The sequence below is a fragment of the Chiroxiphia lanceolata genome, chromosome 18 (genome assembly GCF_009829145.1).
Source record: "Chiroxiphia lanceolata isolate bChiLan1 chromosome 18, bChiLan1.pri, whole genome shotgun sequence".
Taxonomy (NCBI): Eukaryota; Metazoa; Chordata; class Aves; order Passeriformes; family Pipridae; genus Chiroxiphia; species Chiroxiphia lanceolata.
The window spans coordinates 11,937,680-11,962,532 of record NC_045654.1 but is presented as its reverse complement, the minus strand read 5'-3'; the positions used below and the strand labels follow the sequence as shown (position 1 = coordinate 11,962,532).

Genomic DNA, 24,853 nt, shown 5'->3' with positions numbered 1-24,853 from the left:
ATTGCTCTGGTTATTTTTCATCACACGCCCCACCACATCTACACACCTATGCAACCCAGAGGAGGCAGCTGGCAGCCTATTAATCATCACAGAACCAGCTTTAACCTTGAAAACCTGAGCTGCAGGATTGCATCCCTCTGATGGAGCTGCTTGTTCATTGAGATGTAACATCCCTGGATTTACACTGTCCTTTTCAGGTAAAAGTGCAATAGTGGTAAAGTTTTAATACAGGATGCATCAGTTAAAGAAATCCCCACTTTTATAGTTCCTTTCATTGTGACCCTTTGCTCTGCTACAGAGTGAAACCAGTCCTAGAGCCAAAGCTTTAGAATAATCTTAACAAAGTTCTTTTAGGAAATTAAGATTTCTTATTTATTTGAGGGGAAAAAACCAACAAAACTAAATTATTTTACTGCTTACTGGCAAAGTCAGTCTCACTACATTACTTATTTTTAAAACTCACATCTCATTCAATTAAGCTTTGACACTGTTGACAAAATGATGCTGTCCTGAAAAAAAATATTGCAATAGCTGCTATATACAAGCCCATAAATAAATCTGCAAGATTTTCAAGCTTCAAAAGATTGAGGACAGGAAGAGGTTGTTTAGAGATTCATTTGAACACTTCTTATTCAGTACATTTGCTGCATTCAGTACCAACAAAAACACATTGAATCAAAGGAGAAGAGTGGACTTAGATGGCAACATGTGGGTTTTTTTACTGCTTTATCAAAAACAGAAGAAACCCCATCCCCAGTGCAGTGTTATAAATACAGTGCTCCTGCTCCTGGGGCACAACCAACAAGATAAACTCTTTCACATGTTCAACAGTTAAATCAGGGATGCAGGTTATCCACAGTGGATCTCAGGAGATATAGGATAACAAATGCTCCCTCAACACACAATACATCTGTGTCACATTCAAAAAAGAAAAAGCCAAATACATTTCTATGCTTGTCTTATTTTTGGAGAACAATTTTAAAATAGGGCAATACCTGGATGGAAAATTGATTCAGCCCTTTATGCCACTGTCATTTTGTGCTGTCATTGGCATGTCACGGGTTTTTTTCAAATGGACATTGGGCAGTGACAGAGGTGACCAATAAACAGCAGCACAGGAAGGAATGGAGGCAATGGAAATTGTCTAGAGGGGAATACTCTTAAAATTAAGATTTTTTTAAAAAAATCTTTTATATGTTGTCTGGTTCACTCACAGAACTGTTTGTGCTATGATACAATGATCAGAAGAGAAATGATCAAGGAAGGTTTCAATCTATATCTCTGGTCACAGTGTAAAAAAACCAAAAACAAACTAAAAAAACAGACCCACAGCAAAAAAGCTCATATGCTCCAGTATAAAAACTATGCTTAAATATGTTGTCTGCACACAATACAAACTCTGAACTCTGTTGTCACAGTACTGTTCTGTTACAATCTCCTCCACACATTCCAAGGGCTCTGTCCGCTGTGTCTTTTGGGGCAAAAAAAAAATATTTTCAGGCCACAAAAAGCCCATATATTTGCACAGCAATACAGAAAAGGCAGGAAAAAGCCATACACAAAAGCCAAAATAAAGACACAGCCATTTACATATTTAGCTTTTACTGACCCTCCATTTGGAGTTATTTAGCATTAGGAAACACGAGATTAAAGCCTATATATTTCATGCATGTATATGTGTGATATGCACTATGCCACATTCTGCTCTGTTCCAGCTGCAGAAATCCGGCATAGATCTGGTGAAAATAAGATAATTTCTTTAGAATGTTTTAATTTGTAGTCCCAAACTAACCTGGGTGGGGTCTGGGGTTTCAGTTTGGGGACCACACTGAAAATTCTTGGCCAGGAAGGGGAAAGGGGAGAAAAGGTTGGTCTAAACTAAAAGAGATCATTTTTCTTAGTGTAGGAAGGAAACATGAACAAAACTTAATTTGGGATCAAAGAGAAATGAAATGCATGAAGTTTTTCTAAATTTTCAATTCCACGTCTTTTGGATTAAACACTTCACTACATTCGGTCCCAGTTGATGGATGTTTCCTGTTCCCTAAAGATCAATTTAATTTTATTTTATTTTTGATAAATTTACTCTCCAGCAGAAAATTTCCACTCTGCACACTGGGATGTAAATACCTGTTCTCTTGGAAATCAATAGCAGATATCTGGCTGGATTCACTGGGACCAGAAACAATCTGAGCTGCTGAAGATACAAACATTTAATTAAGGTAAAAAAAAAAAAATCACCATAAAACCTCTTAGCAAAACATGAGGCTGAAGATTTGCATGTTTTCTGCTTGTTGTAGTACTTTGACAGCTCAGTGTATTAGGAAAGATAATTACCTTGGTGATTCCTGCAAACCAGTATACCCAGTCTGTTATGGGGAGAGCAAACAACGAAGAGCTGGGGATAAGGAGTCAAGGTGAGGGGATCTCATCTTTGGAAATTGTTCTGGAGACCCTGGCTGCTAAGTCCTAGAGCAAGGCACATACTCAGGGACTTTGACCAGCCCCAGGACTTAAACTCTGCTTTCCTCCAGCTGGGAAGGTGGATGGTTGGCACAGCGAGATTGAGCTCTCTTGTGCTCCAAACACCGCCCTGAGAAACTACAAAACACTGCTCCAAACAAACAGTAGAGTGTATTTTTTCTCCTTAGAGGTGCTTCACAGCAGTACTAAAACAGCAGCTATTAAGTGCTGAGCAGAGTTTAAAACCACAGAAGAGACTGCAGAGACTTATTTAAAAGCTGTCTGTAGGTAACAATACATAGACTTATTTGTAGGCTGGCTGTCTTCACAGTGTATCATTGTGTTTCATCTTCGTGGTAGGAATTCAGTGTCTTGAAAGGACCAGTAGAAGCAGAAAGATAAGTCACAGTGCCAGGTTTTGATTTCCAAAAGCTGCAGAGAGTTTAAGAAATGCACTTGATGGACAGCTGTTGCTTGCATCCCAAGGCTCCAGGCAAAGCAGTGGAATAATTTGTATTGAGATATGTCAGCAGACACAAATCAGCATTACAGAGGCTCTGGGCTGCTAGAGGACAACCTGAGCCATTTCTGCCTCTGATAGAAAAGGTGTCAACAGGAAGATCTAAAATACTAATGGACCACATACAGGAGATTTACATGTTAGGTGTGCTCTTTATGTGCATCCAGACATATGTGTGTATTAACTCTGCTAATCCGTGCCCACACTGGGAGTGGAGTAGCTGGAACCTGCTTCTCCCTCAAGTCCTGGCTTCCCTGTAGCATTTAAATTAATCACCATACTATTTTGAACAAACTTCACTTCAATAACCGGATTCTGTAAGGCAATAAATGTAAACAGAGAGAGCACAGCGAGCCTGGAATAGCCCCATTACAACACCCCAGTGGGAAGCATTTCATTTCAGGGCATAAAAATCCATCTTTCCAGAGGTACGTTGCCTTTCCTCAGTCCTGGGTGCTGGAACGATTCAGAGAGCAATAAGCCCTTTTTGCATACCTAGTGTTTTCATCATTGCTGACAAAACCATCCAGTGTATATTTGTGCTGGTTATTTTTACAGGTATTGCTCAGAGCCAAGTGGCAGAATGTGCTACAGTTCTGAAGGCAAGCAGATGAGGGCTATTTACTCGACAAAACAACATGGCAATTCCCAATTTATTAGGCAGTGATTATAAAAAAAAAAAAAAAAAAAAAAAGGCAGTTTTCTACTGTTACAAACAGTGAGAAAAAGCTGGTGGACACAGTGTCAGGGGTCCTGAATGTATGGCTTGATTTTCTCCAAGGAGCTGCTGTCACTGTCAGACTGCTGATAAATCAACACGGTTGGCTGAGTTGGTGCTTTTATCCCAGGTGTTCAGCTTGGTGGGGGTTGTACCTGGCCTGTTCCCAGTCATCTGGAAAGCAAAATAGTATAGAAAATAGATTTATTTATTTCGCCCAGATCCACTCTTGCCCGGATGAAATAAAAGCTTTGAAAGCATCTCTTTGCATTACAGTGTTGTCACAGGGTCTTGGGAGCATATGCCATAAAGGATTTTCAAGCAGTTATTGCCAGGATCTAAGGTGATTGGCAATGATAACTTAATAATATCTATCACTTCAGGTGTCTGGCTCTTCATAAAAACAAATGTCTTTTGCCTCTAGGCAATTTAAGGAAAAGGATAAAAGCATATTCACCTGTTGCCTTAAGAGTTCATCCCTCAGGTTTAAATGTAAGAATGCCCTATCAAAAAGCCATCATCATCATCATCAGAGCAATACACTGCTGGAATGTAAAAGTCCATTACAATTGGTGGGAATGATCCGATTGAACTCCAGAGTTCATAAATTGTACTCCAGGGTTCATAAACCTCTGTTTCCTTTTATTTGATATTTTACCAGGAAGCAGAATTTTGCCCTTTGCTTTCAAAACAGGTATTATAGCTGCAACTTAATGCTTGCTGATTCCACCTGTCTACACCATGCACTAGGTTAGGACTAAAAATACACATTTGCCTTCTCACTGTCCTGTTCTTTCCAAGAGAATTTAATGTGGAACACTTTCAAATAAAATAGGTGGGGGGGGGGAAGGAGGAATACTCACAATGTCTGAATTGAAGGGTTTCACATTGATGTTGCGAGTGGAACTACTGGTGAGGGACCAGACCTTGGTTTTGTGCTTAAAGGCAGCTCTGACCTGTGGGGGGAAAAGTGAAACCAGGTAGATTTCCTCTGAAAAAGTTATGTTCATTTTCACAGGTGGAGCCTACAATCATTTCCTCATTATCCTTCCTCCACATCAACGTCACTGTGCTAATAAACAAGACACAATCCATCCCTCCACACTTTTCTTTATATTTATGGTCTTGTTTTAAAATTTAACTTTACTTTTCTGAGATGCGACCGTTACCATTCATCTCGTTAAAAAAAAAAAAAAAAGAAAAATAATAAAAGTAAAAAAAAACCCCAAACTGCAGTGCATATAAACATATGTTCCCAGCATTTGCAGTCCTGGTTTGAATGATTTCATGAAGTGCCCCTATACTGTTTTCAGCAGCTCACCAGGACACTTGCACATTTTCTAACTAAATATACAGCCCCAGGCTGGACCACAAGGTCCCCTGCTCAGGCAGGGTCTCCCTGGAGCTCACACAGCCCTGATACATCCAGATGTCACAAGGACATAAACCAGCTGCCAGCCCATTGTAAACTGAATTATTTAAAGATGAAACTCCCTAGAGATGTAGGAATATTCTTCACCAAGGTGAAAATAATCAGCTGCATAAAGAAAGGATGGTGGGGCAGGCATTCTTTAGGCAAATAGGTGAGATTTGTCTGGGATTATTGGCTGGAAGTGATTGAACAGTGTTATGATGTTGAGATCAAGAACAACTTTTCAGGTCATCTTGACTCATTCTGCTGTGCTTCTTGATAATATCTGTGCATTTCTGTTTGGGTGCACTGGGAATAAAACCCTTTTTTACCCAACCACTTCTACACCCAATCTACAGATTTCTCTGTAAAATACCTGAATTTTACTTCTACAGTAAGAAAGAAATTCTCAAGAAGAGGAGAATTAACTGCTTAGCTGAAGAAGTATTTTAGACTTGCACAGCCTATGATGAAGTCAGTAAGGCCTGCTCTCCAAAACTGACAGCTCACATCAGCTATGTGTAAATTGGGTTTTGAGGATACAAATTCTGAAAAGTTTCTGAATTTAACTCCTCATGAGCTTCAGCAATTCAAATATTTGTATTTGATGTAAAATATCTGAAGCTTCAAGTTTTCTAAGCCTTGGGGGAGAACGGAATGAAGAAATATTTTTCCTCCCTACCTTTCAGCTGCCTGCTTAATTTTAGCTGATCTCAGAAAAGATCAAGTCAGTCCTGACTCTCCAAACTGACTGTGGCAGAAATCACATCAAATGATGCTCTGAGACAAGTTTGGCAAATAAATAATATCTCCAGGGAAGAGCTGGAGTGCTACTGTCACACAGGAAGCAGCAGCAGGTTATGGGGCAGAGCTGCTTATCACATCCAGAAGAAAGAACTGGGGGAGAACCAGAGCTATTTGTGCCTTCACAGTACCCCTGGCAGTGTGTTGGAAATAGTTCTCATAAGAAACATTTATTATCAGTAATACCTGGTGCTGAGCAGCATTTTCTGCTCTCTGCCACAGGAGAAGGGGATGCTGCAAGCCCCATTTACATCAGCCTTGCCCTGCCTTTATCCCAGTTGCTCTAACACAGCCTTAATGCAAAAAGATGTCTCAGTCCACTAGGAAAACCTGAGCTTCCTGCCAAGAAAAAGACCTGGAATATCTTCTACTCTGTTTGGTTTCCCATTAAGGGCTGCATGAGCAATGTCCAAAGGTATGTTTTGCTGAGAATAATTATTTTCCTCTCTGGAACTGCAGATAAAACAGAGCCCCAACAGGGACTGCCAGAGTGAGTCCTGCTCCCATTTTTTAGGAATCCTCTCTTTGCAGGGCAGTGGGTGCCCTGCTCAGCCCCTCCAGCCCTCAGGAGAGCTTCTTTTCTTAGTCTGGAACTGCCTCCTCTTATCCTTTTTATTTGTTTCAAACCTTTCTTAAATGCTAATTAAAACAAATGTCAAGCAGGGGCCAAAATGCCGGGAGTTACAAAGCCACTAACAGTCATGTATTAATTAAAAGGCAATCAGTGACAGAGCAGGCAACAATAATGGGGAGTCTGTTCTGCACTTACAGTCTTTCAAGTTGTTAACACCAAATTTGTTAACACCAAATTTGTTGACACCATTTGGTTACATACCTCTGAGTTCAGAAGGCAGTGGAACAGGAACATGAAAAATCCCTGGAAACAGATAAAAGGGAGAAGGGTGAGGTCTGGCTGTGAAGAATCAAACCCAGCAATGTCATAAAGAGCAGCTATTGGGTAGCTGGAGATCTCTAAATATCACAGAGTGCACTAAACTGTGCCCTGAGTGACCCTGCAGAGACCTGCAGCATTAGGGAACTATGAGGTTTGTCTGGAACTCTTCCAGTAAGAAAACACCTCCTAAAGGAAAAATCTGACTGAAAATAGGCAGGAACTCCGTTTTCATGACAACAAGAGAACTTTTTGTTTGTGCTTGCAAAGACCAAGGCAGAGGGAAATGCTGTTTGGGAAACACCAGATCAGTATTTTCCACACTAGAAAAGCACTAGGAAAATTTTCAAAGCAGAATTTTGCTATCTGTGGGTTTTTCATACAATGTAAAGTGAAAAAGTCCCATCCTCTTTTCTTCCTAGAATAAGTCTATATTTTTTTGGGGGGAGTATTCAACCAAACTTATTTTTTTTTTGTTATTTTGGATGAAAATTGGAACTTTTCTTATCAGCTCATGGGCAGAACCCCGTTTCACTCTTTTTGTGTCCATGAGACAAAAAAAGGGATTTACAGGAGTTTATTTTTGATTCCTCTTTGTAATTATTACTTGGGAAAGAACTGTAACACACCTATAGGTTTAGGCCTCTACTGAAATATCTGCTTAAAGCTAAGCAGGTGTTTCCATTCCTTCTTGGACAGAGCTATTTTTCTGGATTGGTGTATCAGGAAGATGAGGGATTAGTTGTCTACATGCAAGAGCCACGTGCAGCACATGGAATAGCTCCACTTTTGATCTTCCCCACAAACTTCTGTTCACTTTCATTCAGCCTCAGTAATGAGGCCTTAAATTGACAGTGAAAATTGGCCTGGTATCTCTGCTGAAGAATCCTGCCCGTGGTACACGGCCCAGGAAGAATGAATTTCATTTCTCAAGCTCACTGTCTCATTTATTTAATTATTGCTACTGGAAACACTAAGGAGTGGGATACAAGTTCTGTTCAGAGACAACCTATTGCCAGCACTGTGTGGTCAACACAGGCTTAAAAGACAGAGGAAGGAACACAGGAAAAAAAAAAATACAATAAGCACAACCATTGGAAAATGTTACTAATGATCCATTTAATTGGATCTCAGCACCAGTTCTGTAGCCAGAAACCTTCCCACCAGGTACTTACTTGTAGTGAATTGAACACAGCAAATATATACTGGAATACTAATGTGTGGGCATTGACAGCCAAAATCCCAAAGATCCACGAGCTTCCCAAGATTGGTAAGAGAACGGCGACGGCTTTAGCTGTCAGTCTGAAAGAGAGAACGAGAACAGGAAAGGTGGGGAGACAGTCAAAGAGATTTCAGCCCCCACAATGTGTTTAACTCTCTTTGCCATGAAATTCTTTTCATGGGCAAGCCTTTTAATTATTTTTCATCTATGGAAAAGGGGATAACAGAATCTTGGTATCACATGGGCTGAATATAGATGGGGAGTCAATGACTGAGGGTGCAGAGGAAGAGATGGAGAGATGGTCCTAAAACTATTGAAACATCTTCAGTTTGCAGTGAAGTATCATTTTGTCAGCGAGGAGTCAATTGTAAAAGTCAAAAACAGAGGCCAGAAACTGGAAAAACTAAACCCACTGTATAGTACATCCAAAATATATATGCTCAGTATAGAGTTGAGTCAAGAAAACATGATATTTCCCTTACAGAAAGTGGTTTGGGATTTTTAATCGCCACAAATGGAAATAAACATGTAACTCTGCCAAATGCAAATCCTCTAACACCTCAGCATTATTCTGCTACCACCCTGCCTCGTTCAGAGTTGATTCAGAGAAAAGTACATCAAATATTTAAATAGCTTGTGTTTCTTGGAGATCCCTACTGATATATGTTCACTCTGCTTAGGCTGGAGGAACTTGGCAGAATTTCAATGGAAGGTAGTGTGACAGCTGAAAAGTTAATAGCACTGAGATTATAAGAGGGATTTTTGGTTTTGCCTTAATGAGTTATGTACGGGGTGCTTATTATGTACAGGGTGTTTATTATGGTGGAAGATGAATTGAGTTGTAGTATATCAGAGAATTAAACAATCACTGAAAGTTTTCTGCAGCAGCTGAATTCTGCAGACCAGATTTTATATAAAGACTAAACAAAGGGAACCACAGAGAAAATAAAGGCTTTGGGTTCAGAATTGTGAGGTCACAGTGAGGTCTCCCAAGTGTATTCGTAGCTGTCTCCATTAAACACCAAAGAACCACTTTCCACTTCCTTCATCTGCAAGAGGAATTAGGGGCAACCAAACCTCCCCAAGAGATGAGGACCCTGTAGCAGAGGTGTGGGCAAAACACATCCATTTTCTGCTCTAATCCAGCAGGGATTGGTATGCCCAACACAGCTACACTTGTAAAACTGCCTTCATTGCAAACCACCCTGTTTTCTTCTTCTTTCTTTTATTCTCACACTCTCCATTTTTATATATTTTTCAGTTTGGAATATAATTTTTCCCAGCTGGTTTGTTGCCAAAAGTGTTTTCAAATATTTGTGTTTGAGTCAGAGCACAAAAAGCTTCGTCTGTAATTTGTAGTTGGGGGCAGAATAGAGTCAGGCCTTCAATTCCAATATTTTCAAACCTGTTCTTACAGAGTGGATTTTTAGAGGCCTTTAACATCACAAATGTCTCATATACTTTTAAAAATCATATATTAATAAAGACTGCTCACTACTCAGCCCAGAGTTCAGCACACGTGCAGCAGAAATTCATAGCTAAAAATGAAAACAGAATACAGACATGGGATTTTCCTTGCAGAAGTATTAATGTTTCATGCACACTCATTTAGAGGAGCAGCCATGTGAGGGTGAAATTCATTTAAGACTGTCTAAGGGTCAGCTCCGCATACGATTCACTTAAATCTCATTAGTTTTTTTCCTAATTATTGCATCACTTTCTATGCTTACATGCTCTGAATTTCATTCTACATATGACTTTATTCATTCAAGGCATTTATGAGCTTTACTCACCAATCAAAGGACTCAGCTCTATTGTTTATGATGCTCTTTTATTTTCTTCCACTTACCCCTCCCCTTCCCACCCTTCTTTCTTTTTATCTTCGAACTTTAAAAAAGAAAAATACTAACTGTAAAATGCTGTGTCAGAACACCATTAAGGTAGCAAGGTTAAAAAATCTTAGAAATACTAAAGTTAATGTTCCACCAGGTACATTAATTCTGACACTCTGCACATACTTTTTTTTCTTATTCCCATTTTTCTTTTCCACATGAATATTTTAGCAGATTAGTTCTAGTACACTAAGATATAGAGCACAATCAAATAGATGTTGTTTTTGGAGAAGGAATACTTCTCCATGCATGACTTAAGCTGTGCAGCTTAAAAAAAAAGTCACTAGCATCACTTGAGTCTATAAAATGGGTGACATGAAGAAGCAATAATTTTGGGCAGGGGCAGGTCTTACTTTGCAGATGCTGAGGTTCAGCCCCACCAGGACTTCAAAAACCCTGCTAAAATCTTTCTTTGTCCTTGTGCCCAAATGTGTCAGAAAACAGAATGGCCACTGCTTTAGAAAGGACCCTCTAAATTTCTCCTGTGTGCTCGTTCTCATGCTCTGGCCTTTGAAATCAGAAGGAACCCAACAGCCTCTTTCTCACATACACTTTTAAAAGCTCAGATATTGTCACTCTTCTGCAGTCTAACAGCACCAAATTAGGTGAGCTTTTTGTCTGTCTGCACCTAAATACGCTGAAGCATCAGTCCCAGAATTAATTAATTTGTAACAAAGCAAAACCAGCATAAAAAAATTCTTTTCTCCTTTCTATTGTTTTATCTTGCCTATATACATATATATATTTAAGTATATACCTGTTATTACTTGGACAACCTCTGGAAAACAAAAAAAATACTTTGAGTCTGAATAAATTTTTATATCTAGAGTGTATGGAAAAGCCTTTGGGGTATTATTAGCTGTACATAACCTATCTATCAATTCAGTTTATGGTTCAGGGTTGTTCTCACTCTGCCCCAACACCAACAATCTCTTTGGTTGGGTCACAGAGACTTCTGAAGCTCCGCTCACCAAGAACCACTTTGGCACAGCTTATTCAGATTTGTAAGCTTTTCCAAGCTGGAAAGCAGCCATGAATTAGTGCTGCACAGCACCACATCCTCTGCCATAAGAGGCTGCTCTTCAGATGTGGCAGGTCCTTGTAAATCCAGACATAATCCCACTTTCAGAGGGCCAAGGTAGAGCCTTTTAAATATCCTTAGATACATTATCCATTAATTTCTAAGCTGTCCATTTAACATGCATTCACCCTTTTAATTTCCAGCTGAAAAAAAAAAAAAGTGTTTTTCTTTCCTTTCCCTCTTCCCTTTTCCTCTTCTTACAGCTTAATTCTAATTCCTGAGAGGTAAACCCTGCTCATCAGAGATCTTCCCCTCCAAATTTCTTCGACCGGGTCTTTTCCAGTTTCTTTTGCTTTAACATTCACTTCAGTGTAGGATTTTGATGTTTTCTGTATATCTTGCTCAGTCAGAGCCAGCTGAAATCCTGGAGTGTGCAGTAATCAATCAGCAGAGAAGGGAAGTTTTCCGAGTTGGACAATTATCAGGGCTGTGTTGAAGCCCCGGTGTGAAAGAACCACAGGTTTCAGCACCTCCGAGACGTGTTTTCATTACCAACATCATATAAAATCGTTGCACTGTTACTAAAGTTACCAGGGACGTTTTTCCAAGAGCACAGTCGGGCCTTCCAGTTTTATTGTATTTGCAATTGGTGTGGAACAGCTCTGCTCAATTGTGATTGCTCCCTTCCCCTTAGTTAATCTCTGCCCTTTTCTGCTGTTGCCCTGAGCACTCTGTCGATACCTCACACCGAGGCAGAACGACTCCACTGACAGCTTACAAGAAAGAAATTTCACTCCTCGCAGAAAGAAAACTTTATTACTTCTGTGAAAGGGGCCCCCCTAATTCACAAATCAATTTTATTGGTTCTATGTGGAGCACTAATCCTTTTAAGACTTCTGACATCCACTTTTCAGCCCTGATGCCTGTTGAAGTAAGAACTAAATTCAGACCCATAAGCCAAGATTATGTAATCATTGGAGGAAATGCTGTCTTAAAAAAAAGGCAGAAATCCTTCACCACAATTCACCGAAATTGATAACTTGACAAATAAGTCTTTTAACTGAAGTTTCTCTCTTGTTTCTTGAACTCCTCACAAGTCACTTCCAGCAATATCCTTTGTGCTTCGTATAAAATAAATCAATCCCCAGACCAGTAAATAACATTTCGGACTAATGCCTGGAAAAATGGAATTTAGCTTGGGTTTCCCATTTGTTCCGAGCAGCACCCACCCATTGCTGAGCTGGAAGCTGGAGAGCTGCTGGGAAGCCACAGGCAGCAATTCTGCCTGGGAATGGAAATGTTTTTCATGCAAGTTCAGCACACACCTTGTCAGAGGAGCAGCAGGTTGGTGTCAGAGGAACAGCAGGTCTCTGATCATGAGAGCACCCTGTGCTGCTGCTCACTTTGCTCCCTGGAGCTCCTTTTGTTGCTCCAAGGAGCAAAACCAACACCAAGAAGGTTTAGGTGGTAAGTTGTCACCAATGTCAAACAGACAGATGGAAGGATATTGGTAACAACTCGTATTTTTTAGGGATTTAAATAGCAATAAAAACACAGGGCTGATCCACAGGCACCAATACCATCAGGAATCTAGAGGAATGAGCTCCCTTGTGCTCCTCAAGAGAAAAATGGAGGCTTGGCAGAGTAATGCACTGAGGGTGGTGTGAGCTGCTCAGCAGAGCAGCCAAAACTCGGGCTCAGAGTCAAATCCCTCAGGCCCATTTTGAACTTAGCAACCAATTTACTCCCCACACTGCACCAAGTGACATCAGAGGAGGTGTGGGGGTGTTTCATTAAAAGAAATTAATCTCTGAACTCTGCCAGACATCTTGATCTAGTGGGTAGAGCTCTCATCTTAGAAAGAACAGGCATGGATTTTACTTCTGCTCCTGACACCCAGCAGTAGCTCATGAACTCCTCCAAATATACCTGTACCTCCTTCTCCTCCTACACTTTGTCTTGGCTGTATGGACAATAAGGCTGATGGCACAAGGAATGACTTCTAATTAACACATACACATTTCCTTGCCTAATCTTGGGTGATTTCTAGGCTCAACTGTAAATTAAAAAAAAAATAATAAAAAAAGAAGACAAAGCTACTGGTAATTGCAGAGGCCATTTCCCATTTTCACAAATGTTATTTGCAGTTTTGAAATAATGCTGTGAAACTGAATAAGAACTATAAATTTACAGTCACTTCAGATCATTGCTTTCTCATGAGTGCCATTTATAACCCAGGAAGACCTTGATAATCAAAAGTATTGTAGCTACAAAAAAAGCAATTTAGGCTGCAACAGCAACTAAATCAGATTGATTTTTATCACATGAGTGGAAAGGGGGGTGGCATTACTCCTTTGCTGTACCCTCACAGTGAGGAAGATGTAGCCAAAGTAGTGTCATCTCTCACAGGCCTTCCCAAAAATCTAAAACTGCCTTTGGTAGATGCAGCATTTGCCCAGAATATCAGAGTCTGGGCTCAAATCACTCTTCTGTCTAAGGGAGTGCAGTGTCCTTCCTTCCAGAAAACCATTTTGGCTCCTTGCTTGGTGCTCATTCTTGCCTATTTAACCTGTTCCACTTATATTAAATAGTTAAATATTCTCTGGCTCAGAGAGAGAAGGTAAACTCCACAGATTAGTTAGCAGGCACTCCCTGGGAGAGGAGTCCTACCTAATCCTTGCTTTATTAATATTTCTGAATTTATATTAAATATTCAGTAGAGCAGGGACTGAAATTCAAGTCTCATTTCAAATCCCCATCAAGCCTGAAAAAATTAAGGCCATGACCAGGAATGGAGCTACTTTAAGAATTTTAATACTGAGAAGGCAATTCCAGGGACTGGCAGTGCTGACTTTTGACTTAAGCACCTAACCAGGGATTTAGGAATCCATGCCTTGCTAAGGCCTCTCAAGAGATCAAGTCCCATGTCACCTCCATTGCTTCTGGGTTCTAAAACTGCAAAAGAAAAAAAATATTCTTCCCAAAAAAAAAGCAATAAGTACTGAACCAAAACATGTTCTTCTCCTTGTCTTTAATGTAAGCTATTAAAAAAACATGAAGAATTAAAATATAATGTCCTTGCAAGCTGAATCTTTGGTGTTTATGATTTCCCTAGAGAAACTGAATTTGCAGTGGGGTTTTCCCATTCTTTTTCTACAGCTCCTCTCTCCAACCATTTTTGTTGCTAATTCTCTCACTGCACTGCTGCTGAGACAGCATTCTCTGCTTCTCCATCCCCAAACCCAAGGTAAGAGCTAATTTTCCACTGAACTTTGCCATTGAGTCATCAGAGAAAATAAGAGCTTATTCTCACAGTGGAAGGATGTCCCATATGCAGCCAAGAAGTGTCAATAGCTGGGTTTGGATGAGGAGACCTGCACTGAGCAGCTCTGTGCCACAGCATACCCAGCTCTACACAAACTCATTCCCAAGAGACACCCAAAAGCTTCTCTGTTCTCAGTGAAGTCACCATTTTTAAAAGGTGACTGGGACCAGCTGCTAATGAATGGTCTTGTTGCATATTTGTGCTTCAGTCATCAAAACAATGCGTGTCTCTGCGCTTCCTCTCATGCTCTGCTTCTCCTGAAGCATCACTTGAACCTCGGGAAGAGCCCCAGTTAAGAGAGCATGTTTTCCCTTTTCCATAGCAACTGCTAAAGGAGCATGCAGCACAAATATCTGCAGTCACTGCAGGTGTGCTGAGAGCAATCCCACCTGAGCAGCAACAGAACCCTTTTGGGTACGACCATTTATAATAAATTCACAGGCAGCGGTGCTCTGGACACTCCGCATGTGTGAGAACAAGTCTGACCCCTCAGACTTCCCCCTTCTTCTAACAGGGACATTGTGCCCAGATCTGCACTGGACTAAGCCCAGGAGAAGGAATTTGTTGTGACAGTTTATTCCCAGAAAACTTGTTACCTCTTTCTTTCAAGGACGAGGCAATGGAAGTGTCTAAAAGGGCCTGTGGGTGCCAGGTGGAGAAGGCAAGATGTCACCTACATTTTTCCTCCAACATTTACACCTAATTACTCCTTCCACTGCAATCTCCATTGTTTCATTCATTTTCCAAGCTCCCAGTGCAGGACTTCTTCCATCTCATGACAGCTTTCTGTCCCTAGCTATGTTGTCAGTGTGAGCTATGAATCTGCATCAGCCCAGCTCTTACTGCTTTTAATTGGCTAAATCTCTTCAAGTCTTCTTGAAACAATATAATGAAAATTAGTCTTATTGCTCTATTTACAGCCATCTCATTCTTTTTTTATGGTTATTGTATCATGTGGGGAAAATCTCTGTTTTCCTGGCAGTAAACTAAGATGACAGACCCAGTGCTAATAAAGAGGGATTGTCAAATTACAGAAGTTATGAGAAGGGCCTCAGAGTGTTCACTTTTCCTTACATAACAGGAGATTTGGAGGAAGCATTCACATGACTGGAATACTGATACGAAAGGGCACAGATTGTTCAGAAAGGACACACAGGGAAAAAGAAAGGGTGTGTTAAAAGCATAGACCTGCTCAAAGAGCCAGAAACTAGAGGCAGATAGACCTTTCAAAAGCCTCTGTGCAAAACTAAAGTATGGCAAAAGTAAAGAGCAGTGTGGCAATGAACATCTATGGTGGCTCTCCAAACCAGAAGGCTAATGTGGATGGGGCCTTTTTTCCCTAAACATCACAAGAGTTGTCCAAAGCACAGAATTAGGTGTCAATATGAAGCCATCTTTGTTTAATTATTTATAATTATAATGAAACACAGTTTATAGACCTGTTTTTTAAGACTTATAAAGCTGCAGTCAGGAATGGAAAGACATTATGATTTTTTTTCCTTACTCTGGAATGTTAAACCAGGAACATCACATGCTAAAAATATGAAATAGCCCCCACTTTGTGCTCTGTGCTGCTGATGTTTGTGCTGGAGCATCATGTTGAGGTTTGGGTTTTCAAAAGTTTGATCCTTCGAAAGACTGGAGGCAACCAATTAAAATTATTGATAAAATCTAGAAAACGTGGCCTCTCAAAAATGGGACAGGCTGCAATTTGTCCTTTCTTAAACTGTTCCTGTAGAAATGTCAAGGTTTTTAAGAGAAAAATCTTCTGAGCTCCTTACACCCTGCAGAGACTCAAATATCCATCACCAGAGCCTTTCCCAGTGCAAGTGATTGAGTTCTACACACATTTCAAAATGGTCAGAGGCAATTACACAGTCACTTGGAAATTTTTAGCAGACGAGTGGCAATGAAATCCACAGCTTGGTAGTTGTGTAGCCTGGGAACCCCCAGAAAAAAAGCAGCCTCCTGTAGGAATCTGTAGGTTTGGCAAATATTTCTGGCTTTTAGCTTGAAGTCAGTGGGGCCCGTGGTTTAATTTAGGATGACAAAGTAACAATCACATCAAATCGTGCACAAAATTTCTGTGGAGTAACATTCTCCCCCCCCCCCCCGGAGGAGCTGAACTCTGAAAATGATCCCTTGACCTGAACAGTCTCAGTGACCCTTAATTATGCAACAATATCAACAGAACGGTCGTTCTCCCATTTCCATGGCAACGGCCCCAGCGAGCGGCAAAGCTGTCAAGGTCGGGCACATGAGCTGAGAAAGAAAAGCAATTTTCTATGTGATGGTTCACACGAGCTCTGACTGCAGCAGTGGCAAAGAAACAGCCACGTCCTTGCTTCATCGTCCGTCTCAAATGTACAAATGAGGGGGGGAAAAAGGATTGCAAGGATTGCTGAACAACAGCTACAATCACTGCCCTGGGTTCTGCCGCTTGGGAGGACAACTCAAACTGCACAAAAACATCCATCTCTACGCCACGGTGCAACGTGAGGAACTTGATTTCTCATTAAACTGGCGTTAAAGAAGGCAGGCAACATGTGGCTCCATGGTGTTTATCAAAATTAATGCCACAGTTGATGCTTAAGGCACATTATGTGTAAGTATCCTCATTATTCCCAAGGAGAGGTCACTTGGCAGATCGGGATTGGTGCAAGAAAGGAAATCAGTTTGGGAAGAACAGAAAAGTGAAAAGTGGATTGGCTGAGGCAAACTTTAGAGTTTTTCATTTTCTGCTTGAGTGTTGGAAGAGAAACCTTTTTCTTTAAGCTCTTGAGAAAAAAAGATATGCAAAGCAAAACTCTAAGAATTTACTTCCACAGGATGACTGCAAACACTATCCTGCTGCTTTCATTAATGAGTGGGAGATGTTCACTTTAATCACCCTGCCTCTGAACTGGTCCCTCTGCCTCCATGGCTTTTTGGAACCACCTTAAGTCCTTTGCTTTACTAAGATGCTGCTGCATTGGGGAAGGTTGGGTTCCATATACACCATGAACATGAAAAATAGACATCTTGGTCACATATTGATTTATTTTCATTTCTGAGCTGAGGGTTTACTGATTCTCTTATTCTGGACTGTGGGCTCAGACAAATAACTCCTGAAATGCTTGTTTATGCAGCTCCACACATATTTATATCTGTCTCATTGCTGCTCACATTTTGACCAAGTGATCTGAATCATTACTACATCTACTCACATGAGGACACCCAGAGCTGCTTTGTTCTGCTACTGTATTCATATATTCCCTAGTTTTTAATATCATTATTAAATGGCATTATTTAAAGGCAGCTAACTTGGGAGGGCAACTGGAGAAGCTACAAAAGACTTATTTGGGATAAGAAACCATGTAGAGTTAAAGAACATGGCCCTTCCTGGGGTGGTTACAGCAACTCACTTCCAGAATCTCACTATTCCCCATGTTCTTGTGCTTTCAGTTATCATCTCAATTTTTTCATTATTTCTAGTATTGCTCCAAAAGAAAAGTGCTTTTTATTCAGTTTCTTTCACTAAAATATGTTTCTGCCTCACATCTTTTTCAGTTGAAAAGAATTGAGCATAATGTCCCGTTTCTATTTCCAAAACACCTGTAGCATATCTATCATTAATGGCATTCTATTACTGACCTGGAGAGAGTACCTGAAAGTTTTAAAGTAATTTTGATTCTAAGATAGGACTTTTTCTTTATTGTAATTACCTGTATTTTTCATTTATTTAATTTTATTTTGAGAGATCATTATTGGGAAAATATATAAACCACAGTTATCTAAGAGCTGTGCCAGCCTGGGCAGTGATTTACAAGTTGCCCAGGGCTCTGCACAAGGTGCATGCTTAAACCAGCATTTACCTTCTGCAGTGCCATAACTATAATATTTGTTCTTATTATTCTGCATAAAGCTGACACAGAATTCCAGGATTATAAATTGGACCGAGGATGTAAACGAAGCAGTTCTAGCAACCTCTTGAAGTTATTGCTGTTCACAGGGAATTGCACCATTTTGTGATGGAGGATCAGCATTTAATTGTTACTGTGGTACCAGGCATGAAGCCGTGACTCAGAGCACCATCCTCCTCCCACTCCAGGCATTTTCAAGGCTTCAAATCAAATATTAAAAGACTGGAAACTAAATACAACCAGGACATTTTTTAGAAAAAACAAATTAATGTGAACTTCAAAGCTATAGATTTTCAAAACCTGAAAGTTTCTGCTGTTATAATTCTAAGATAAAGAAGACAAGCTATTCCTTAAACAGCTCTGGCAGCAGGGAAGAGGACACTGGGATGACACCACACCTGCTCTGTTCTCAGATGTCTCAATATCACGCAGTTAACAACACCCTTGACCCAACTCCTCTCTGGCTGGCACCTTGTATACAGCAAAATACTCATCAGCAATGATCCAACCTTAGGCATGGGGCCAGCAGAGAGTTATTTCCTCATTAAATGCCGTATAAATCCTGATTTGCCTTAAGAAGGCCTCATCTGAACACAGTGTTCCCTCAGCTCCTGCAGGGAACAGATTACACCTGCAGCGACTGCTCTTGGAATCCAGCAGGGACCGATAGGTTGGAATCAAGGAATTGATTCAACCACAGATCAGTAATTACAAAAGAGCCTTCTAGACATTCCCATCTAGACAAGATGATAAACAGCTGAAGGGTGGCTTGGTATGGCCCCTTCTCTCACACCCTTCACTCCCATCACTGATTCCGTTGCTTTCACAGCAAAGTTCCATCACAGGGATTTAATAACCAAGTTTTAATAAACCTTAGTCCATCCTGACATTCAGATGTGAAAATAAACATGCCTAAGCATCTCTAATAAAAATTATTATATCTTGATACTCAGCAAATCCAGCACCTCTTAACTATCAAGTTTTCCAGATATATCTTGTACCTATGTGTTTTTTCTTACTACCCTTCCTAACACAAAAAAAACCAGGCACGTGAGTATCAGAGCTGCTTGTTTTCTTTGCAGCCAAAATCAACAGGCCCTGGAGCAGCAAATCCTGCTTAAGGAGTAATGACAGACAGAAAACCATTCCCACAAAGGACGAGTTTGGCTCAGAAGGAGACAACCAAGGTAAAAATAAGCTGTGGAAAGGCTCACAGTGTCACCTCGTCCAGCTCAGCCGTGAGAAGGGGTCGGTTGTCGCTCCTGGCACCAGAATTAGCCCTGACAGGCAGCTGCACAACCACTTCTGAGAGCTCTTCAAAGGCAGCAGCTCAGCAGCTCTCCAGGTGATCAGCTCCATTACTTTGCAAGTCTCCTCCCACTACAGGAAGCTTAAAGATATTTGGGTTTTTTCCATCAGTTTAAGCCTGTTACTATTTGTCCCTGTTTCTCTAGTTTTGCAGAGTAGCCTCCTCTCTACAGCTGTGCTTTACATACTTTTAATCTTTTAATAATCCTCCCAAAATGTACCTGAAATGCACCTGAACAATCACAACATGGCCTGGAGCCTTTCTCCAGTGCTGAGACTCTCAGCATCTGCAGTAAAGAAACCACTACCATTACTGTCATTATGATCTCTAAAAGATTAGCACTTCCTCATTAATGCCCTCATTGGCAACATTCAAACCCATGTTATTTCCAGTCTAAAACTCTGAGTCTAATAAGGAGATACCCAAATTGCATTTGTATTTGTCATATTCAATGAGCCAAAAATTTAATTAGGTTGAAAACATTATCATTGGCAGTAGCACTTCAGCTCACTAATTGTCACCGCTTAATACTTTCATTTTAATTATTTCCTTTATTGTCAGTCAACTCCCCCCCCTTCCAACAGTGTCTGTGAGGTACATCCCTCATGCTGTTTGAAGCCGTGTTCAATGAACACAATTCCTCACACACAGGGAGGAATTGTCAAGAAAAGGAATATCTGGAAGCAGATCTGGCTTGTCACACTGCTCTGGCTTGTCACACTGCTCTGCCTAATGGATGGCTCTTCTTCAGCAAAGGGAAAAAGTTCTTTTCTTTTCCAGCAGAGCACAGAAAAGCAGGTGCTTCGTGCCTCTCGGGGTTGCCCTGCAAGTGTCTGCCACCCAGAAAGGCACAGAAAGGATTTTCTAGTGCTACAGATTTTGATTCCCTGCAGACTTTCAGAAGAGTTTGCAGATTGTAACTTGCTCCTCACTCCTTGTAGAAGGAGGAGAAAAAAAAAAAAAAAGGGAAAAATTCTCTAATGGCATCACAAAGGGGCGGAATTTAGTTGTGGAAGGAGATTACAGTATCTCCTTTGGCAGAGAGCTCTCCTGAGCTTCAAGCAAGAGCCATGATTGACAAGCACATTCTGTGACAATGAACAGCTGGGAATAATCCTTAGAACGAGGAGTCGTTGGACACCAAATGACACGAAACAGGGGTGGTATCGCAGGAGCAAAACACAACAAATACACAATATCCTGCAGAAAAAATGGCTGATGATGAAGCACCAAGTGATCAGCACCAAGTGCCAGCGCCGGTATCCGAGGCAGGAGGTGACTGGTGTGTTTACAAACAAAGTAAAATATCGATGCAGAGTCGTGGCAGGGAACGGATCAGTGATTGAACGGATGAGCAATTTGCCACAGCACGGCGGGTGTGCTGAGGGGAGGTAATAGATGGCTTTGCAAAGTGCTTTGGAACGGCCAATTACACGGTTAAACCGTGCAGGTGTCTGCAGCACCACGAGCTGGAGGGGGACAACCCTCTGGGATTCGCACCTGGCAAAGGGAAATACTTTCATAGAATCATAGAATCATAGAATCATAGAATCAGTTGGGTTGGAAGGGACCTCCAAGATCATCAAGTCCAACCCTTGATCCAACCCCGCTGTGGTTCCCAGCCCATGGCACTGATGCCACATCCAGTCTCATCTTAAAAACCTCCAGGGACAGAGAATCCACCACTTCCCTGGGCAGCCCATTCCAATGGCTGAGCACCCTCTCTGCAAAGAAATTCTTTCTAATATCCAACCTAAACCTCCCCTGGAACAGCTGAAGACCATGTCCTCTTGTCTTGCTGAGAGTTGCCTGGGAAAAGAGACCAACCCCCAGCTGGCTCCCCCCTCCTGTCAGGGAGTTGTAGAGAGTGAGGAGGTCTCCCCTGAGCCTCCTCTTCTCCAGGCTGAACAGCCCCAGCTCCCTCAGCCTCTCCTCATAGGACTTGAGCTTTCTTTACAGCTGTTTTGTTTTGTTTTCCCAAATAACCAAGTCCAAAAGAATGGATTTGCATCAAACCTACATGTTCCATTTTCAGTTTCGTGCAAAGGGGGTTGTGATATGTGGAAACCTGCAGAACACAGCAGCTTCCATGTCTTACTCGCCCGCTGAGCTTTCCTTGAAGTCCTTGAAGTTTTGCTCCCATGCATTGCAGCTACTACCATTTGTTCCAATTTTCAGTCCTTAATTTAACTAAACAGAAGAAGTATTTTTCCAATGGAGAACTGTTCTACTGTTTTACTGAGTGGAGCTTTGAGGGACGAAGAAAATAAGCAAAACGAAAGAAAGAACGGGGTAAAAGGCTAAGAAATATCTCTAATTTTGCCGTAATTGCTTTCTCCATGGGTGATTATGATAGCTATCACTTCTGGTTCACCGAGTGCTGAAGTGTACACTTCACAAAAAAGACAGAGATTTTTCCAACTCGTTGGACCATTTCAGAGTAAGCAGTGAGAAAGTGTGCGATAAAAGTTGGACTTGACAGTTTATTCAAGAAAAGTTAATTAAACTGTCTCTTCTGGACAACACAATGCAGAAGTGAACTGGCTGGGAAATCACAGGGGTATGGCTGAGTAGACTAAAACTACTTCCTGTAACAGAAATGTGCTTTGTATTTCCTCCTCTATTATGATTAATATTAGTCTTAGTGCAAAACTAAGATATTTGAGAATTTTATTATTTTTTAACCCTTGTAACCCAGGAGCCAGGCAACTCAGATGGTCAAATAATTACCTGTGATAGGCATAATCAGGGAAGGGTTCTTCCCAAGGGGAACAAAATGTGCACATTTCTAACACATTGTCACATTAGGTGTTTTTTTTCCTCACTGTAACAGAGAAGTACCTTTGCAAACAAACACAGCAGTGAGACTTTGAGGGGGTAGAGCAGCAAGAAAAAAAAACTATTTAGGTCCTAATAAGAGATAATGAATGCACTGTTAGAGTTAAGTCTTTGGATGCAGCAGAAATAAGTAAGAAAAAGAGTTCAAATGGTCCATAACTCAGAAATGTAATCATGTGCCTTTTCAAGCACATGAGCAATTCCATTAAACTAAGCTGCTTTAATTGCATTAAGCTTACAGAGGCTACTCATGTGCTTAAACTCAAACATATGATTAGTTATTTCTCTAAAAAAAGAAGGGATAATTCAAACAAATGCTGTATGTATGCATTTAAATGTTTCAAGGTATTAGATTCAGCATCCTATGAACTAAAACATTCAAATTAGCCTTTTGGCAGAAAATCTGTTCCCTGGATGTTCTTATAAAGACACATTTGAATTACTGCTCAAAATTATTTTGCTGAGAGTCAATAGCTAATCTTCTAATAAAAGGTTCAAGCACAATCAATCACAACTAAGTGAAAAGTTCATGTTCTATATATGTGTTCGACACGCTTCAAAAACAAAACAAAAAGCATGTTCTTAAGTAAATTCAAGTAATAAATAGGAGCTGATAATTCTTTGCTCAGCTCTTACCAGTAAACTGCTCTTGCAGAATTAAAGAACTAAAAAGTGGCTATTTTTACACACATACAAAAATTCCTACAACAACCAAATACTTACTGTTGAGACTTTCACAGGATTCTATTATGTATTAATTAATGTCTCTGATCATATACTGATTAATTATATTCATTTTGCCATAAATTACTGGGTATTTTGCAGTTTATGTATCATAAAAACTTGCTTTTCTATGCTGGTCCTTCAGTTTATCCTATACTTTGTTTTGGGGGCACTATTATTATTTACATTAAACAAAAAAATGACCACATGAGTAGGTTTGAAACTAAAACAAAATGTTCAGCAAGATGCTTTTGATGCCCCCACTGTGACAAGCAACATCTGAACCTGAAGAGGTCAGCCAGCCAATGATGTACTGCACTTCGTTCTGTGAGAAATGTGCATGGGGAACATGAATAATAAATTAATTTTATGGCAAAAAAAAAGAAAATGGAATTTTGTTCACAACTTCCTTTTCCGTTTTGGCTTCTAAACACGAAGTTTGACAGATGCTGCCTTCAGAGCAGAGCACTGGCTCACCCTGATGCATATTCTGCAGTCAGGTTTGAGTCAGCACTTGAGAGAACCTGTTGCCATATGGAAAATCAGGAACAATTACTCTAAATAATTACATCAGTTTATTGCTGTCTGTTGCCAAGAGAAACAAGCCTTGTTGGTAATATCCACTCGCGTTGCCAAGTAACTTAATCTTTCAGGAAACTAAATATGCTCCAGGCCCAGCACTTCTCTAGCAATAAATACCCATTCTAACTGATATCATGATGACTCAAAGTGCATCTTTGCTCTGACGATTTCCTGAGGTAATCTCTGCTCAGTTATGGGCTGATGATGGACTTGGAGGTGTGAGTTATCACTCGTGGCTTGAGACCTGCAGAGGTGCTTTGGGAGTACAAACCAGTCAGTCTGGGCTTCCCTCAGCCCTTGGGGAGAAATCAGAACTTTTAAGGCCAGTGAGACGAACACCAAACAGACAAGCTGAACTGCATGGTATCAGCAGTCATTTCTCCACAGATCAGGAGTCCCAGTGGAGGTGGTGTCAGCTCTACTGAGCTCTGGAGCTGAGGGGAGATGAAGCCAGATGAGGTCCTCTCCCATCCAGGCTGCCAGTCTTTGTCAGCGTGATTAAACCTTTCCTTTGGCAGTAGAGCCTGGCAAGAGGTGAGCCTGATGAGGAGCCTGTTCCATAAAACCTCTGGGCTGGGACTTTCAGACTACAACAGCTACTCAGGTTTGAGGGGAGCAACATCTGCAAGCGTGAGGCTTCTCAGTCAGGTGCTTCTGGGCAGATGTGTTGGCCTGAGTCACCAAGGAAAGGCAAGGTGGCACTGGCACCTCCCTGATGCTCCTGCCACAGGCACTTTGGGCGTTCCTCAGCCAGTTTGCCTTCCAGTTCATTATCACTCCTAAATGTCTAACCCTGCTGTTTAACTGCTGTCATTCAAACTGTTGCAGATAACAACTTACTGTTTCTCTCTACGCTTTCCACTTAAATTTCATTCCAGCCTGAAACGACAGCCCTGAAATCCCCCCTTTTTCCTCTCACGAGTTTATTGGATTGAGCAGGTTTCCCTTCCACAGCTCCTGGCGCTGCATTTCTCATTTTCTGTCTCTGAAACCACAAACACAGCCCTGAAGGAACCACTTCTGCCTCATGTCCCACTCAAATGCCGCGAACAACTGCGACGTGGTGACAAAGTGCTTTCCTGTCTCACCAGAGTCACGTCGTGCCATTTGGATTCAGCTCTGTGTTTCTGAGAAGGGGTTGATAATTCCTCCTAACACACTGCAGCTCTGCCCGTGGCTCATCTCAATGAACTGCAGCACTCACAGGGATGCCCGGCAGGCCCTTTATTTA

At 41.0% G+C, this 24,853-nt stretch overlaps 1 protein-coding gene across 1 annotated transcript in view; it reads right to left on the bottom strand.

Annotated features, from left to right (window-relative positions):
* Nucleotides 1-1,493: 1,493 nt before the first annotated feature.
* Nucleotides 1,494-24,853, bottom strand: part of ADGRD1 (adhesion G protein-coupled receptor D1) — a 140,756-nt gene continuing 117,396 nt past the window's right edge. The window contains exons 22-25 of the mRNA XM_032706168.1: nt 7,984-8,110; nt 6,752-6,793; nt 4,565-4,657; nt 1,494-3,875 (exon numbers count right to left, since the gene is read on the bottom strand). Of these exons, the coding sequence (XP_032562059.1) occupies nt 3,780-3,875; nt 4,565-4,657; nt 6,752-6,793; nt 7,984-8,110 (358 nt within the window). The 3' untranslated portion in view covers nt 1,494-3,779. The remainder of the gene's footprint in view (nt 3,876-4,564; nt 4,658-6,751; nt 6,794-7,983; nt 8,111-24,853) is intronic.